This window comes from Artemia sp. Qi Xiang Cuo, unplaced genomic scaffold, assembly GCF_049724085.1.
Source record: "Artemia sp. Qi Xiang Cuo unplaced genomic scaffold, ASM4972408v1 HiC_scaffold_2954, whole genome shotgun sequence".
NCBI lineage: Eukaryota > Metazoa > Arthropoda > Branchiopoda > Anostraca > Artemiidae > Artemia > Artemia sp. Qi Xiang Cuo.
In genome coordinates, this window is record NW_028300808.1 from 3,521,710 (window position 1) to 3,538,512 (window position 16,803).

General features: G+C 35.9%; 1 protein-coding gene across 1 annotated transcript in view; it reads right to left on the bottom strand.

Moving 5' to 3' along the window:
• Positions 1 to 455: 455 nt before the first annotated feature.
• LOC148938383 (uncharacterized) overlaps positions 456 to 16,803 on the bottom strand; it is a 30,251-nt gene continuing 13,903 nt past the window's right edge. The window contains exons 4-5 of the mRNA XM_089107842.1: positions 13,888 to 14,043; positions 456 to 1,152 (exon numbers count right to left, since the gene is read on the bottom strand). Coding sequence (XP_088963968.1) covers positions 985 to 1,152; positions 13,888 to 14,043 — 324 coding nt within the window. The 3' untranslated portion in view covers positions 456 to 984. The remainder of the gene's footprint in view (positions 1,153 to 13,887; positions 14,044 to 16,803) is intronic.

Here is a 16,803-nt window from a genome sequence, read left to right on the forward strand (position 1 = left end):
GTGTATTTTAAAGTCAAATATACGGCCATGAACATAGTAAAATAACATAAATGAAAGGCACAAATAACATAAACTTTGATCAGCGATCATCATAAAAAACTTAAATAAAACACTACACTTACCTAATAATAGTACTTAATACTTGGAAAAACGATGAAAAAAAACATTCAACTTTTGGAAAAAAACACTTAAATGAAACATCATATTTACTTTTTTCTGGATTTTTTTTTTTAAGATAACAAAATTTTTAGGTACCTAGCTATTCTTCTTTAATTTTTTAGTGGCCATATACCTAGAAAGAATTGTTTTCTGACTTCAAAGTGTCCAAATACTTTACTTCCCCCCCCCCCTTGTGTGAAAATATATAGCCCAAATTATATATTCCCATATATTCTGTCACTTGTCTTTGTCTTATCTCGCGCTAAGTTGAAAAAAAAACTAAGAAAGAAACCGGTTTGTTTTCGAGTTTTACATAGTGTGAACTTGAGGGATTGCCCATAATACACAAGTAGGCCTACCAAAACACCATCCCCCTACGAAAATTAGAAAAATTAAACTCAGATAAAATTCTCAAATTTGGAGAGCCTTATTTTCTACGGGGTGAGGGGGGTTATTTTCAGGGAGGGTATTTACTGGGGAAGGGGGTATTTTCCACGGGGAGGTATTTTCCGCGGGGTTTGTCAGGTCTGTTTTTATGACTTTTATGAGTAACTATAAATTTAGTAAACTTTATAGATTAGGAAATATCACAAAAAGAAAATTATTTTGATGAATGTTTTGTTTTAAAATTCTGTTTCTTTGAGATTCGTTTACTATTGGATGGGGTTGGTCTTTACTTAGAGCCCGTTATCATAAGGTTTCTGACAGACTAAGTAAAAACAAATGTATTCCTATTTTTTATTTTTTTAAAATCAAAGTATAAGAAAAGTATAAATAAAAAGTCATGAAAAGCCTTGTAAAACCTTCAAAGCTTATTTCTGAGAATTATGCTACTTCTTCTGCCATTTGAGAGCGGACTGAGCTTGAGGCAAAAAGTATCTTGGACTCGGATCCAAAACCTGCTTGAATTGAGCTTCTTATTTCAGGCTTGAGATTATCGACACAGATTCTAGAATTTTTCACCTGGGCGATTGCAAAGACGTTTTCAAGAGCCTAAAAAGAAAGTCAGTAAGTGAAGACCAAATTTTACATCAAGGGACACATAGAAGATACTCAGTTTCGACCTTTTCTGTTTCTTATAATTCATCCTGGGGGATCAAGTCCAAAGCCTCGGTCATTGGAAAACAAAATAAATGCTTAATCATACAAATTTGAAGCTATTGCTTCATTTAAACAGAGGACAAGCTTCTGAAATATAATATACCATGGCGCCCATAGGCTGAATTTTAGGGGGGTAGCTTACCTGGTCTAATCGGCACTTCTAATACTGTATAATTGAAATTTCAAGACAAAATATCATGGGCAGCGTATTTTTCTTTATCATCAGAGGCAACGCTGTAGCGTTGCCTATAGTAAAGGCCATACGGCTCCAATGTTTTATTATTTATTATTTTTATTCCCCCAAAGGCACTTCATATGGAAGGGGTCGTCGTAGAAGCTTCAAAGGGGGCTCATTCGATTGGAAATCGAGAGTTCTAGTGCCCTTTTAAATAGTCAAAAATGATTGGAGGGTAACTAGCCCCCCCCACGCCCATCGTTTCCCCAAATACATATCATAACAATTTATATGTAACCATTTTTTTCAACGTAGTTGTTTTCCACATAAACAATATATTTTTGTGGAGGTTACTACCCCAGAACCCTCGTGGCAAGGGTTTTAAGTTATGCCCTGGGGGCATATAAGGCTGTTATAGAAGGCGTTGTCGTAGAAACTTCAAAACAGGCTCATTCGATTGGAAAATAAAGAGCTAGTGCCCTTTTTAAATAGTCGAAAGTGATTGGAGTGTAACTAGCCCCCCTCCCCCCACGCCCATCATTCCCCCAAACATATCTAATCAAAATTTTGAGATAGTCATTTTGTTCAGCGTAGTTGATTTCCAAATAGAAAATATATTTTTGAGGAGGATACTCCCCCACAACCATTAGGGCAAGGGTTTTAATTTATGCCCTGGGGGCATATAAGGTTTCTTATAGAAGGCGTTGTAGTAGAAACTTCAAAACATGATCATTCGATCGAAAATTAAAGGTCTAGTGCTCTTTTCAATAGTCGAAAGTGATTAGAGTGTAACTAGCCCCTCCCCCCCTACGCTCATCATTTCCCCGAACACATCCAATCAAAATTTTCAGATAGCCATTTTGTTCAGCGTAGTTGATTTCCAGATAGAAAACATATTTTTGAGGACACTCCCCCACAACCCTCAGGGCAAGGGTTTTAAGTTATGACCTTGGGGCATATAAGGTTTTTATAGAAGGCGTTGTCGTAGAAACTTCAAAACAGGCTCATTCGATTGGAAATTAAAGGGATAGTGCCCTTTTTAATAGTCGAAAGTGATTGGAGTGCAACTAGCCCCCCCCCCCACGCCCATAATTTCCCCGAACATATCCAATAAAAATTTGGAGGCGGCCATTTTGTTCAGCGCAGTTGATTTCCAGATAGAAAATATGTTTTTGAGGAGGACACTCCCCCACAACCTTCCGGGCAAGGGTTGTAAGACATGTCCTGGGGGCTTATAAGATTTTTATAGAAGGTGTGGTCGTAGAAACTTAAAAACAGGCTTATTCGATTGGAAATTCAAAGGGCTAGTGCCATTTTTAATAGTCAAAAGTGATTGGAGGGCCCCTAGCCCCCTCGCCCTCTCCCCACTTCCATCATTCCCCCCAACACATCCAATCAAAATTTGGAGATATCCATTTTGTTCAGCGCAGTTGTTTTTCAGATAGAAAACATGTTTTTGAGGAGGACAATCCCTCACAACCCTCAGGGCAAGGGTTTTAAGTTATGCCCTGGGGGCATATGAGGTTTTTATAGAAGGCGTTGTCATAAAAACTTCAAAAAAGGCCTCATTCGATTTAAAATTCAACGGGAAAGTGCCCTTTTTAATAGTCAAAAGTGATTGGAGGGCAACTAGTCCCCCCCCCCCTACGCCCTTCATTCCCCTAAACACATCCAATCAAAATTTTGAGATAGCCATTTTTGTTCAGCGTAGTTGATTTCCAAATTGAAAATATATTTTTGAGGAGGACACTCCCCCACAACCCTCAGGGCAAAGGTTTTAAGTTATGCCCTGGGGGCATATAAGGTTTTTATAGAAGGCGTTGTCGTAGAAAATTCAAAACAGGCTCATTCGATTGGAAATTCAAAGGGCTAGTGCCCTGTTTAATAGTCTAAAGTGATTAGAGGGCAACTAGCCATCCCCACGCCCATCATTTCCCCAAACACATCCAATCAAACTTTTGAGATAGCCATTTTATTCAGTGTAGTTGATTTCCCGATAGAAAATATGTTTTTGAGGAGGACACTCTCCCACAACCCTCAGGGCAGGAGTTTTAAGTTATGCGCTGGGGGCATATAAGGTTTTTATAGAAGGCGTTGTCGTAGAAACTTCAAGACAGGCACATTCAATTGGAAATTCAAAGGGCTAGTGCCCTGTTTAATAGTCGAAAGTGATTGAGGGCAACTAGCCCCCCTCCTCCCACGCCCATCATTCCCCCAAACACATCCAATCAAAATTTTGAGATAGCCATTTTGTTCAGCGTTGTTGATTTTCAGATAGAAAATATGTTTTTGAGGAGGACACTCCCCCACAACCCTCAGGGCAAGAGTTTTAAGTTATGCCCTGGGGGCATATAATATTTTTATAGAAGGCGGTGTCGTAGAAATTTCAAAAAAGGCTCATTCGATTGGAAGTTCCGAGGGCTAGTGCCCTTTGTAATAGTCGAAAGTGATTTGAGGGCAACTAACCCCACTCTCACGCCCACCTTTTCCCCAAACACATCCCATCAAAATTTTAAGACAGCCATTTTATTAAACTTAGTTTTAAGTTTTGGAAATTAGGTGTTTGAGGATTGCAACTCCCCCAAAGCCCTCAGGGCAAGGGTTGTAATTTAAGGATTCTCCGAATCCTTCATATTATTTCTTATGGAAGGGATGCTTGTATAAACTTTAGAGAGGGCTCATTTGATTGAAAATTGAAAGTTCTTGTTCACTTTTTAAGAGTCAAAAGAGATTGAAAGGCAACTAGCCCCTCTCCCTCCTCCACGCCCTAAATGCATCAGATAAGAATTTTGAGATAGACATTTTGTTCAAATAGTTCAAAGTTCTGATAACAAAAAACTCCGGTGTTGACACAGCCCACCAGGGCCCAGGGGTAGGCGTTGTAAGTTATAGCCCTGGGGCATAACTTATTAAGGGGGGGTTTATAACTTATGGGAAGCGGTTTTGTATGGGAAGAACACATAGGAAATCTATTATAACCAATTATAAGGTTAAAATACATACTCTGTGATAGATGCAAAATTGCTTTGGCACACAAATTCCTATTAAGGTCAATTCCAAACAGTCGTGATCCCTTTGTGGCAGCAAGTGAAATGGTCTAAACCCCCTTATGACGCAGTGGGTTTTAGGCTTTTGCAGTGAGATGATACCCAAACTCTTGTTTGTAGTTATTTTTATTCGATTCAAACTTGATTTGCATATTCAATTTAAGTTTCACTCGCTTTCATTCAGTGAACACCTAGATTAAAACGGATATTTTATAGTCTCTGAACAATAAAGAACTGGTTTGTTCAACTAAACGGATTAAGACACAGGTGAAATTTATTGCTCCATTGACTTTTCTTGAGTAAACGTACTGCGAGCTAATTGATCTGTGTTCACCTTTGGTGCCAAACTAATTGGTATTGAAATAGACAGAAATTAGTGGATTTTATAGATTATTTTGGATATATATTATTGCATCTTTGGAGCATTTTTCCAACTAAATTTTTCCTTAAGGTTCTTTACTTAGATAAAGATAAGTTTCTTTTACTTTTGTCCTCTCCTTAATAGGAAATGCCTGCATTTAAAGAGTTTGATATCGCGTTAGCTAACTTCAAAAATTATCGTCATTGGCCAGTAAAGATACTAAAAGTGTCCAAGGATAGCAAAGGAAAGCCATCATATTTGGTATTTTCCTATGGGACACATGATGAATACAGACTTGTTGAAGCCAACTTAGCAGAATATAATCCAAGCGTTAGCCGAACTTCAACAAAACAGACTGCAGGTGTAAAGGCTGCATTTGATGATTTGACAAATTCACCCGATATTTAAAAGTCCCTTTCTAAGACATTTAATGCATTAACAATTAAGGAATCTAATACAGGAGAATGTGCTTCGTTGATGGATAAAATCACTTCTACGGAACTTGACCTGGAAAAAACTAAGCGAGAGTTACTGCAAAATATAACTAAGAAGGTTAATGAAAGGTTTTCGGATGCTGATTCCTTCCGCCAGTCATCCCACGACATTATTTGTCAAATATATGATGCGATTACTCTTGATTATCAACCCAAATTTGAAAAAATTGAACAAAATTGAACAATCGCTGAAAACTCTTCGCAACCAAAGTATAAATCAAGAAGAGAAAATCAAGAAAATTGAGATGAAACTAGATCCATTTAAACAAGAAGTGCTGCTTGATTCGCTAATTTTGCATGGTGTTAAGCAACAGTCCGGATCTGACCTCCAATCAACAATCCTGCAAGTTTTCATAACCAAAATGAACCTGACTGAAATTAATGTTGCCCAAATTAGGAATATCTACAGATTCAAAATATCTCCTGCTTTAACCGATGCCTCCCTAAACGACAAAGTCCCTCCTGTTTTAGTTAAATTTGTGAATAGTGATATAGCGAAGAAAGTCTTCAAAGCAAAAGCTAGGTTAGCTTCAAGTGGAATTTTCCTATCGGAAGCATTAACAAAGAGGCGACGTGAGATCCTATATGCCGCTAAGGACAGATTTGGTCTTAGAAATGTTTGGACTTATCGTGGGAAAATTTTGGCAAGGCCTAACGGTGAAAGTGTCACTAAAAAAATTAATACTCTAGCCGACTTTTTTTAAGATTAATTTTTTTTTTTTTTTTTTTTTTTTTTTTTTTTTTTGTTTTTTTTTTAGATATGTTTAGTATCTTGCCATTCATATATTAAGCGTATTATATTTATCTTTTGCTTATTTTTTTTTCTCTGTGCGTATCTGTCTAATGATTTACTTTCGTTCCAATTAACTTCAATGAAATTTATGGATTTCAATAATTATTATTTTTTGTTACATGCCTGTTCTCACAAGTCATTGCGTCAGTTTGGGAGTTTAATCCTTTGTTATCTTGAAAATAATTTTACTTGTATTGGTCTCATGGTACATTAATGCAGTGGAGCTTTAGCGTTATTTATTTTTTATTTCTGGAACTGAGTAGTATGATTAATGATTTAAGAAAGTTACTAAATTTATCTGAAATTATTATTATTAATTTGTTCAATAATATAAAATGTATATGTATCTTACTTATTGGTATGATTATTGTGATTTTATTTATTTATTTATGTTGTTAACCTTTGGTCTGGTGAGTTTGGTCGCGGAGCGGATCTACCATCCACCGTAAGTAAAATGATTAATTCTTTTAGTGACCAGGGTGATGTTAACTCTTTGGGGGAATGTTTTATTGAGTTAAAAAATAATCCTTTAGATATAGAAAGTATAATTGATAATTCAGTTGGAAGTAGAAATAGGAATTATAATGATCCTAAATCAGTTATTGAAAGTAAATATGTTTCGCAATTAAGTGGTTCTGCCTCTTCTAAACAAGATGGTATTTTCTCTGTGCTTCACCTAAACATTCAGGGACTTTGGTCCTCTTTTGATGAGCTGAAACGGATCGTCAGTGGGGTAGCTCCGGATGTTATTGGTTTATGTGAAACTTTCCTGGATTCAAAAAAGGATATGCTTTTAGATATCCAAAGATTTAGGATGGAGAGGATGAACCGGAAACAGATGGCGAAAGGTGGCCTTGCCCTGTATATTGCCGATCATCTTGTGTATAATTTCCGAAGTGATTTGATTAGAAATGAGGAAGAATATTTAAATTTCTTTTTATTAAGATTAAGTCAGATTGTAAGAACTTAGTCGTCGGTTTGGCTTACAGGTCCCCTAGTGAATCTATCCCTTTGTTTATAAAAACTCTGGCAGAAGTTTTGGACTTAGTCCAAAAGAATCCTGGCAAACTTATCCTTACTGAGGATTTCAACCTTAACCTGCTGGATCAAAATTCTGCTTCGGCTGCAGATTTTTTGTCAATGATGCTTTTTGCGGAACTCTACCTTCAGTTTGTATACCAACCCGAGTTACAGAAATGCATGCATCACTTATTGATAATATTTTTTCGTCACTAGATGTCTTAGATAATTCGGTGATGGTTAGTGATATTTCTGATCATTTCACTGCTATTTCACGATATAGGACTGCTAATCAATCGCAGTGTAAAGCTTCGCCATCTAATCTCCCATTTTTCTATTTTGGTGTCAGTGAGATCAGTCTACTTAAATCTCGTTTGATTGATCAGTCATGGGATAGTTTGGATTCTGAATATGATTTTAACCGCTCTTTTGATTTCTTTTATGGTTCAGTAAAAGATGGTATCCTAGAAGTTTGCCACCGGAATGCAAAGCCTCATACCTCGAAAAGGAGAGTACTGCTGAATCCGCGGATGACTCCAGGTCTCCATAAAAGCTGGAAAAGGAAAAATTATCTGTGGAAACTATACAAGGCTTCGTCATCTGCTTCTCATCATCAGCGGTTCAAGGCTTATAGGAATATATTTAATTCTCTGTGTCGGAAGGCCAAGTCTCAGTATTATCACAGGAAATTTTCTGAGAGTGGAAAGGATGTTGGGAAGACATGGAAAATTATTAATTCTGTACTTAGACCTACTCCCCCCCGCCTTCAGTTCCAACACCGGTGATTGTTGACGTTAAATTTGACAACGTTTAATAAATTGTACCGCTAGAGATTACGTCTTTTTTTGCTAATATCGTATAAACGACTGCTTCTTCTGTGAGCTATAGAACTCCTCGTTGCGATTTCAGAGCCTATCTTGGACCCCCATGTTTAAAGTCAATGGTCTTGAACCCTGTTTCTGAGTTCGAGGTAGCTCGGATCGTAAATGCACTTAAAGGTTCATCGTCTTCAGGGCCAGACAGAATTCCTACAAGGGTTATCCGTGCCGTTCTTCCTGCTATTCTGTCACCATTGACTAAGCTTGTCAATCTGTCTGTCATGAATGAAATTTTCCCTAAATCGCTCAAGCGAGCTAAGGTTATCGTGCTGTATAAAGGTGGGTCCCGGAGTGATCCTGCTAATTATAGGCCAATTTCTCTTCTATCTGTTTTCAGCAAAATTTTTGAGATGGCTTTGCTATCCAGGCTTCTTAGTTTTCTGGATGTCAAAAATTTTTACCATGATTTCCAGTTCGGATTCCAAGCGAATCACTCTAAAGAGCATGCTTGTGCATCTCTTTGAATTTCATTCATTCGGCAATAGATTTAGGTCTTATCCCGGCAGCTTTATTTTTGGATGTTCGTAAAGCATTTAATTCTTTGCCTCATCAACTTCTTCGTTGGAAATTATCACATATTGGTATAAGATAAAATGTTTTCTCTTGGTTTTAATCATATATTTCTGGTAGAATTATTTAAATTGATACTCTTTTCCAGATTCCTTCTGAAGTAGAATATGGCGTCCCCCAGGGATCTGTTCTTGGCCCCTTTTAATTTTTGGTTTATGTCAATGATATGATTTCAGCAGTCAAGAACACCAGTCCTCTAGTATGCTGCAATCTTTGTCATCTGGATGTTCCTGGGTTTCTCAATGCTACTTCTAATGAAGATTAACTCGTTGCTTTTGCTGACAACAGCACTTTTGGTACTGTAGGGAGGACGGAATATGATGTCAGATCTAATCTGGTGGCACTATTTGAGAGAGTAGTTACATGGTTTGAGGCGAATTGCTTGGCCTTGAATGTTACCAAGTCACATTTTCTTATTTTTTCTCGAATTGGTGTAGCTTTCCTCAACTGACACAGCTTCAGGTACCCCTTGTGTAGACCAAAGAATCGGTTGGTCCGGTATCTTGGTATCCTGCTTGATGAGAACCTTTCGTTTAGACACAATATAGCCATGATTAGGGTTAAGGTCTCACGGAGTTTGGGTGTCATTCGAAAACTCAAACACACCTTTCCTGGATCTATTCTGAAGCTTCTTTTTTTCTGCCTTGTCCAGTCATATGTTTCTTATTGCCCCATAGTATGGATGTCTACTTTTCCTTCTACACTGCGGTCGCTTTCTGTCATGTATGATAAAAAACGGCGTCTGGTTATTGACACCAACAGTTATTAACCAAGACCGCGTCTAAATATACAGTCTATCTACATTCTTTCTTGTGCTTCTTTTGTTTTTCATCAGCTTCATGGCAATCTTCCAAAATTTCTTCAAAAAACTCCTCGGTTTATTTCTGATTCAGCTCCATATAACCTTCGTTCGTCGCATAATATCTGCATTCCTCCTACTCCCACTGTGCGGTCAGATTTCAATCCCCTCATTGCTTGTCATCAAGTTTGGAACTCCCTGCCTTCTTCAGTACAGAAATGCCACTCGTTTGGCACTTTCAAGAGGATTCTTAAGGACCATTTAGTTAAGAATCAAAATGAATAATTTTTTTTTTTTTTTTTTTTTTTTTTTTTTTTTTTTTTTTTTGTGAAGTTGATGTCCCCTGAATGTTTAGTTCTGTTTTATGGTGGTCTTCTCTGCACTATGACTCCCAGCCCTCAGGTATGACTATCAATATTTATTGCTGAAACTTATATAGTTCACTAAGGAGTAGCATTCATGAAGAAGGGTTAAATTTTATTGCTTTCGCACCATTTTATTATAGTCCAATAATTATAAGCCTTATGACTGAGTTAACCCATAAACGTCAATTTTGCTACCTAGCCTCAGAAATAAGCAGAGCTGATTGAATTAGAATTTATATAGTTTTAAATACAAGCTAAAAGGGCTGTACATGGCTTAAGTTTTGATTTTTTAATATTTTGGATAAGAGTTATGAATAATATCGTAACAGCTATTATGATGTTGGTTCTACCTGACAATACACATAATTGTGTTTCGACGATAGGAATTCGCTTATAGTAATAATATTTTTTTTTTTTTTTTTTTTTTTTTTTTTTTTTTTTTTTTTTTTGTGAGTCTATTTAATATAATTAATAATTTTAGTTTATTTATTCTAATTTTTTCTATAGTTTCCAGTTTATCTATATTTTCTTTTCTTCTCCTTCATATGTGAGTAAGTGATCATTTTAAATTTTCTTTTGTTTTTTATCTCTGAGTATGTAATTCATATGTCGTCCCTCTTTGTACAGGCCAATGAGCCTTTGAGGGATTAATAACATGTAATATTATATGTGTATTTAATGAAGAATAAAACTTATCTTATCTTATCTTATCTTAAGATTTATTTATTCATTTACATTAATATATATTGTATGTTTGTTCGCATTGATTGTTTATTTAATTTCTGTTCGTTTTAAGTTTCATTTGTACTTCAATAGCAAAATATTTGTTCTCGTTTTAAGCTTGATTTACATATTCAATCTAAGCATTACTCGCTTTAAGATCTATTTATTCATTTATATTATTACTTGTTGTATGTTTTTTGCCATGATTGTTTATTTAATTTCTGTTCGTTTTGGGTTTTATTTATTCTTTAATAGTAATTTCTGGTCGTTTTAAGTTTGAATTTTAAAAGGTATTTGTATATCCTGAGCTTAAGTTTAAAATGGCCTTTACTTTTCTTTGAAAAACTTATTTTTCGGAAACTTTTTTTTAATTAATATCATAAAGAGCGATGCGGCCTCAATATTTTTTTCTATTTTTTAGACCAGGACCCTTCTTATAGAAAGAAATGTCATATGAACTTCAAAAAGAGCCCGAGGAGGTCAACAAGCTCCCCCTTTCCCACGTCAATCGCTTCCCCAAACCCATTCAATCAAAATTTTTAGATAACCATTTTGTTCAGCGTAGTTTAAGGGTCCGGAAATTATGAAACTTAGAATGACAACATCCACACACACACGTTGCATTTTCCCGAAACGCATCTGATAGAAATTTTATAATGGCCATTTGTTGTAATCGGAAGTTGAAGAGCAATTTTTGAAGAGTCAAATTTATCTGAGGGCAGCTATACTTCAACCCCACGTCATATTTTCCTTAAATTCAAACGTAGTTTTAGGGTCCGGAAATTATGTCTTTGAGGATGACAACCCCCTCACAGCCCTCAGGGCAAGGGTTGTAAGTTATGCCAATGGGCATATAAGGCTTTTATAGAAAGTGTTGTCGGGCTCATTCGATTGGAAATTGAAAGGGCTAGTGCCCCTTTTAATAGTCGGAAGTGATTGAAGGGTAACTAACCCCCCCTCTAACGCCCAACATTTCCCCAAACACATCCAATCAAAATTTTGAGATAGCAATTTTCTTCAACGTAGTTTAAAGTTCTGGAGATTAGGTCTTTAAGGATGACAACCTCCCTCCCCCCAGCCCTCAGGGCAAGGGATGTAAGGTATGCCTCGAGGGCATTTAAGGTTTTTATGGAAACAGTGGTCGTTTAAGCTTCGGAGGGGGCTCATTGGATTGGAAATCGGAAGTTGAGGAGCCATTTTTAAGAGTCAAATTTATCGGAAGGCGGCTATATTTCAACCCCACATCATATTTTCCTCAAATGCATCCGATAGAAAGTTTAAGATAGCAATTTGTTAAGAAAAAGTCCAAAGATCTCATAACATGGCCTTTGAGGTTGACACAACCCCCCAGAGTATGGGCGTAAGGGTTTTAAGTTATTCCCTGGGGGGGTGTAAGGTTTTTATTAAGAGGTGGTCTTGTGAACTTTAGAGGAGGCTCATTTGATTGGAAATGCATAGTTCTAGTCCCATTTTAAGAGTCAATCTTGATGGAGAGAAAATAATCCCCCCCCCTGATATCCTCTTTCCCCCAAACACATTCGATCAAAATTGTGAGATAGTCATTTTGTAGCCAATAGTCCAAAGAGAATACAACAACGTCTTCAGTAAACAAACATAAGAAATATTTAGCCGAATGTTGAACTAAATCAATACAAACTATGAGCATGTGGACTTTCAAATAGGTGACAAAGCAATATCTCAAGAACAACTAATATTATTAAGTAAGATCTTTAAGAGTAAGTAGTGGGGGATTTTGAACTAGCCAGAAGACACTATGTGTATACTTCTAGCACTGCAACTACAGTTACTGTAACTAATGACACCAAGAGTATTAAGGTGAAACTTCTAGGAAGTGTTTAGGGGGCGTTCCAATAAAACGAAAAAACTGTGTACATGCAGGTTTTCAAAAAGGCGTATAATCAGTATCAGAGGCAGCACCACTCTATAATAGCTAGAAATATCATTGAAACATTTAAATAGGCTAATTCGATTCAAAATTAAAAGTTCTGTTTAAAAGAAATTCTGTTTTCATTATTCTGTTTTCACTGTTTTCATTAAACTGTCGGGCATGAAATATATTCTAAGATTTAAATATTGAACAATAGCTGATTGAAATTCGGATATTGCTGTACTGTATTTTTTAGAGTTTTACTATTTTTTGTACTAAGATTTAAGGGGAAAAGGGACTTTTCCCCTTAAATCTATTATAATCTTATTATATCAAATCGTTTTGATATATGAATCCTTCCTCCCATTATTTTTTGTCTTTGTCATAACGCTCTTTTAATTATGTTTTTGTAAATCTCATATTTAATAAAAAAAAACTGAACGGATCTTTCTACCAATATTTTGGGAGGGGCGGCCCTCCTTTCCCAAACTCGGATTATTTGCTTTTCTCGTGAAAATAACGTTGTTGATTAGTGTTGGTTATGAAGATCAATGACAACAATAGTGATGAATGTGGTAGTATTTGTAATATTGTCACTAACACAAACAGTGTTCAAGGAGGGACCGAGGGTCACATTTTTCACTTTAGATGTTAATTAACATAAACAACATTAAGCAAAATGTGTATTGAAAATTCATTTAATGTTTACCATAGTATATAACCTAATTTCTGTTCATTTTAAACTTTAATATCGGTCTCAAATTTTCAAATTTTCTTTTTGTTCAAATTATATAAAAAGTACTAACTAACTGTTTTAACCATAATGTATTTGAAGTCAAATATCTACATACCCCATTTATTTTTTTGGGGGGGGGGGAAGTCAGGTTCAAACCAACTATATTCTTAGTCTGACTCCATTTCCAACCAAACTGACTTGGCAAGCAGAAAGAGCTATTTTTCAAGAATTCTCGATAATGAATTCATATTTGAATAACGAAATCTCAGCATTAAGCTTGAAGGTTTTCATTCATCCATTCCAAGCACAATAATCAACAAAACTGGCAGTTTAACAAAATTAGTTTTATTAAATCCTTTAATGCACACAGTAGATTTTTGGCACTACCTTTCAGATAATTTGAGAGCAGGGCTTCCACTTTCAACGATTTTCTCAAAAAAAAAAAATAGGCTCTCCAAAATTTGCCAGAAAATTAACGTTTGCAAGTTCATGAGCACTAACAAAATATAAATCGTTAGTTCTAATTAACATTGATTTTCAGGGGATTTCCGAGAACCCAAGTCTTTCCCGCATAGTTTCGGAAACCCGACCATCCAAGCATAGGGGAAGCACTACCTTAGAAGCCAAAACGACAGTAAATAATGGAGTAGCAAAGATAACCTGGCATCTTCTCGATATACGGAGGAAGAATGGGCTAAGAATTTAGTATTGAGGGTATTTGGTAAACGGTTACTTTAAGAATTACTGCACCATGATCAAAACAAGAGATAATAAATACCTTCATTGAGGTTGCATCAATGCAAGCTACTCTGCTCATGTCAATGATTATTGTACAGGGAGTATCACGCTCAACCAGTTTTTCAATACAATTTCTAAGCATTTCCACTCCTGAAAAATACAGCGATCTCTCAATGATGACCAAAATTTCACCGTCCTGAAAATAACAGTTATTCATAATTTTTAAAGATTGAAAACTGAGTAACATTAAAATGAATAAAGTTATTTTTTTATATTTTTTCCGAGTATTGATACTCCAAGATGGGCCCAATTGAATATTTTTAAACTTTAAGGACGATATTATTGTAAGTCCCATTGGCTGAAATTTCCCTGTAGTTGCCAATTCGCTCGAAAAAACATTGACTAAATGTATTTTTAGTTGCAAGAGTAATTCATCAGTGGCATCCTGATGACCGCTACCATTTATGCTCTTCCCCAGTAGTTATGTCTGGGCTTTTGATGAAAGACAGTTCTTTGTTTTTTTCACAAACAGATTTCATTTATCATGGCTGCAGTTGTAGCTGAAAACTAGTAAAGAGACAACCAGGGCCCATAGCAACCAAAGTTTTCAAAATATTGTTCGAAAAAAAATAAATGTTGTTGCGAAAACAAATTTTTAAGTATTTCGAAAACGAACCTGAAGCCCTTGAAAATGACGATGGATCAAAATAAAAATTGAATCGTTAAAATCTACAAGGTCGAGAACCCTATTTAGGAGAGTTACAGCCCCCCTACCTTGTACAACAAGAAGAATTTGCTTTTGGAGGTTGTTTGTCTCTGTTCTTCTTCTTTTTTCTGTCACTAGTAGGGCACGGGAACATTATAGAAAGCTATTTAGGGATCAATTTGAAACTAATTATTATACAATTTTTTTTAAGCTAATTTTTATAAATTCGAATTTATAAAGCCAACATATTGTGCCATGTGGCAAACAAAATGACACTTTGGGTATCATTCCACGAGTGAATAAAGTAAAAAAAAGAGTTTTTTCAACTGTCAGTAAAGAGCAGCATTAAAACTCAAAACGAAATGAAATCATTCCATATATGAAGGGTTTTCCCTCTCCTCAACATCTCGATCTTCATGCTATAGTTTATAGCACTTTTAAAAAAAGATCCCTGTTCTAAATTGAACAACCATTGTGTTTCAGGAGTCTTTCTTAAAAAAATGGGAAAACAGTCAAACTTTAACGTAAAGAGCAAGCTATTGTGAAAGAGGGTGACCGCTTCATATGCGGAATAGTTTCTGTTCGTTTTGAGTTTTGCTCTTAACTTTCAGTTGAACAATCTTGTTTTTTTATATTTAATTTCTGACTGTCTTTCAAATAATGAAAATAAATCTGGCTATCCTCACGAAAAACTCCCGTACAAAGTTCCTGCCAATTAAAATACATCCCTCCTCGTAAAATTCCCTACGGACAATTCCATCCTCACTGAAAATTCCCCCCTCCTCTTCTGTAAATTTTTTTGCGGATGGATTCAGCCTTTAGACATTCAATTATTTAATTATAATAGCAATCCAGGTCCATTTTGCAATTCACTAGTACAGAGCACTGGAACAGATGATATGGAACTCGTTTGGTAGAAAGCAGGTTTGATAGTGTAAAAATATACAGTGACATCAGTTTTCTTCCAATTACTTTTTCCAAAGCATTTAGAAGATCGGGGTACTTCACAAATACTTGTAAGGTTTATATTAAGTGTAAGGGTCAATGAAATAGGGAGATGGTCTAAATCTTTTTCTTCATCATGTACGGACACAATTGATGTAGTAATACTAGGTGAGCAAATAATGTGATCAATATTGTTCTTAGTGCCTGATTGGTGTGTGTAAGAAAACGGGCGAGTTTTGGGTATATTACGATACGATGGAAGGCAATCTAAAAACGAATCACTTCTCACTGACGAATGATTTATATCCGCATTAAGGTCACCAATGATCATATAATCTAGAGAAATAGAAAAAATTTATTCCACTAAACACTTCAACACGTTACATGCTTTGTCATATGTAGTCATCGATCTGGGAGAATGATCATCACAAGGCAGATAAGGATTTATGAAAACTGTAGTGCCCCTACGAATAGCCAAAGAAAAAACTCGTCCGGGTCGAAATTCACCAGGAGAAGCCAAATTCGGATTGCACTTAAAAACACAAGCTAGTCCACCGGATGGACGTTCATTTGTGGCTTTGGCAGTGGTAAAAAACACATCATGATGAGGGATTCGACGCAAAAAATTAATGCTAAAGCCTGTATTGATGGTACTGCAGAGAGACCAAATCAAAATCATTGTAGAACTCATCAATAACGGAGTCCTTATTCTTAGTGCCATTAATATTGAACGATATTACTGAAAACACCAAAGTTATTGCGAAATGAGGAAGCGCAACATTAGTTCCTTAGATGCTTGGCCGGACAGACTTTGAAAAACATATTTTTTTACCATAGTTAGCACATTTGAGAACAGCGCTAAAAGGACTATCCTTAGTAGAAAGATGGGGCCCAGCCCATTTCGGGACATTGCTGGTACAAGCACTTTGAAGGGAATCACATAACCAACATTTGAAGCATCATTTAGGTATTTCATTAAGTTCGTGAGTTTGAAAAGATTCATATCGAACTTAAATTCCTTCTTTGAAATAAATGGACTGAGCAAATGAGTCTTCAAATTCAAACTTGATTGACATAGTCTGGCCTGATCGATTTGCACTTTTTATACCTTGCAGTCTAATAATAACTGAAAGGTTGACATCAACTGGAAAACCTCAGGGAATCCCAAAAAAGTGCTAGGATCGTACTTTAACTATTGCTCCGGAAATAAAGTTTTGAACTGATGTACAAAATTCTTCAGTTACAGATTTATCAACATTAACATACCATCTGTCATTAACATGTTTCACGCTGCAAACTAATTAA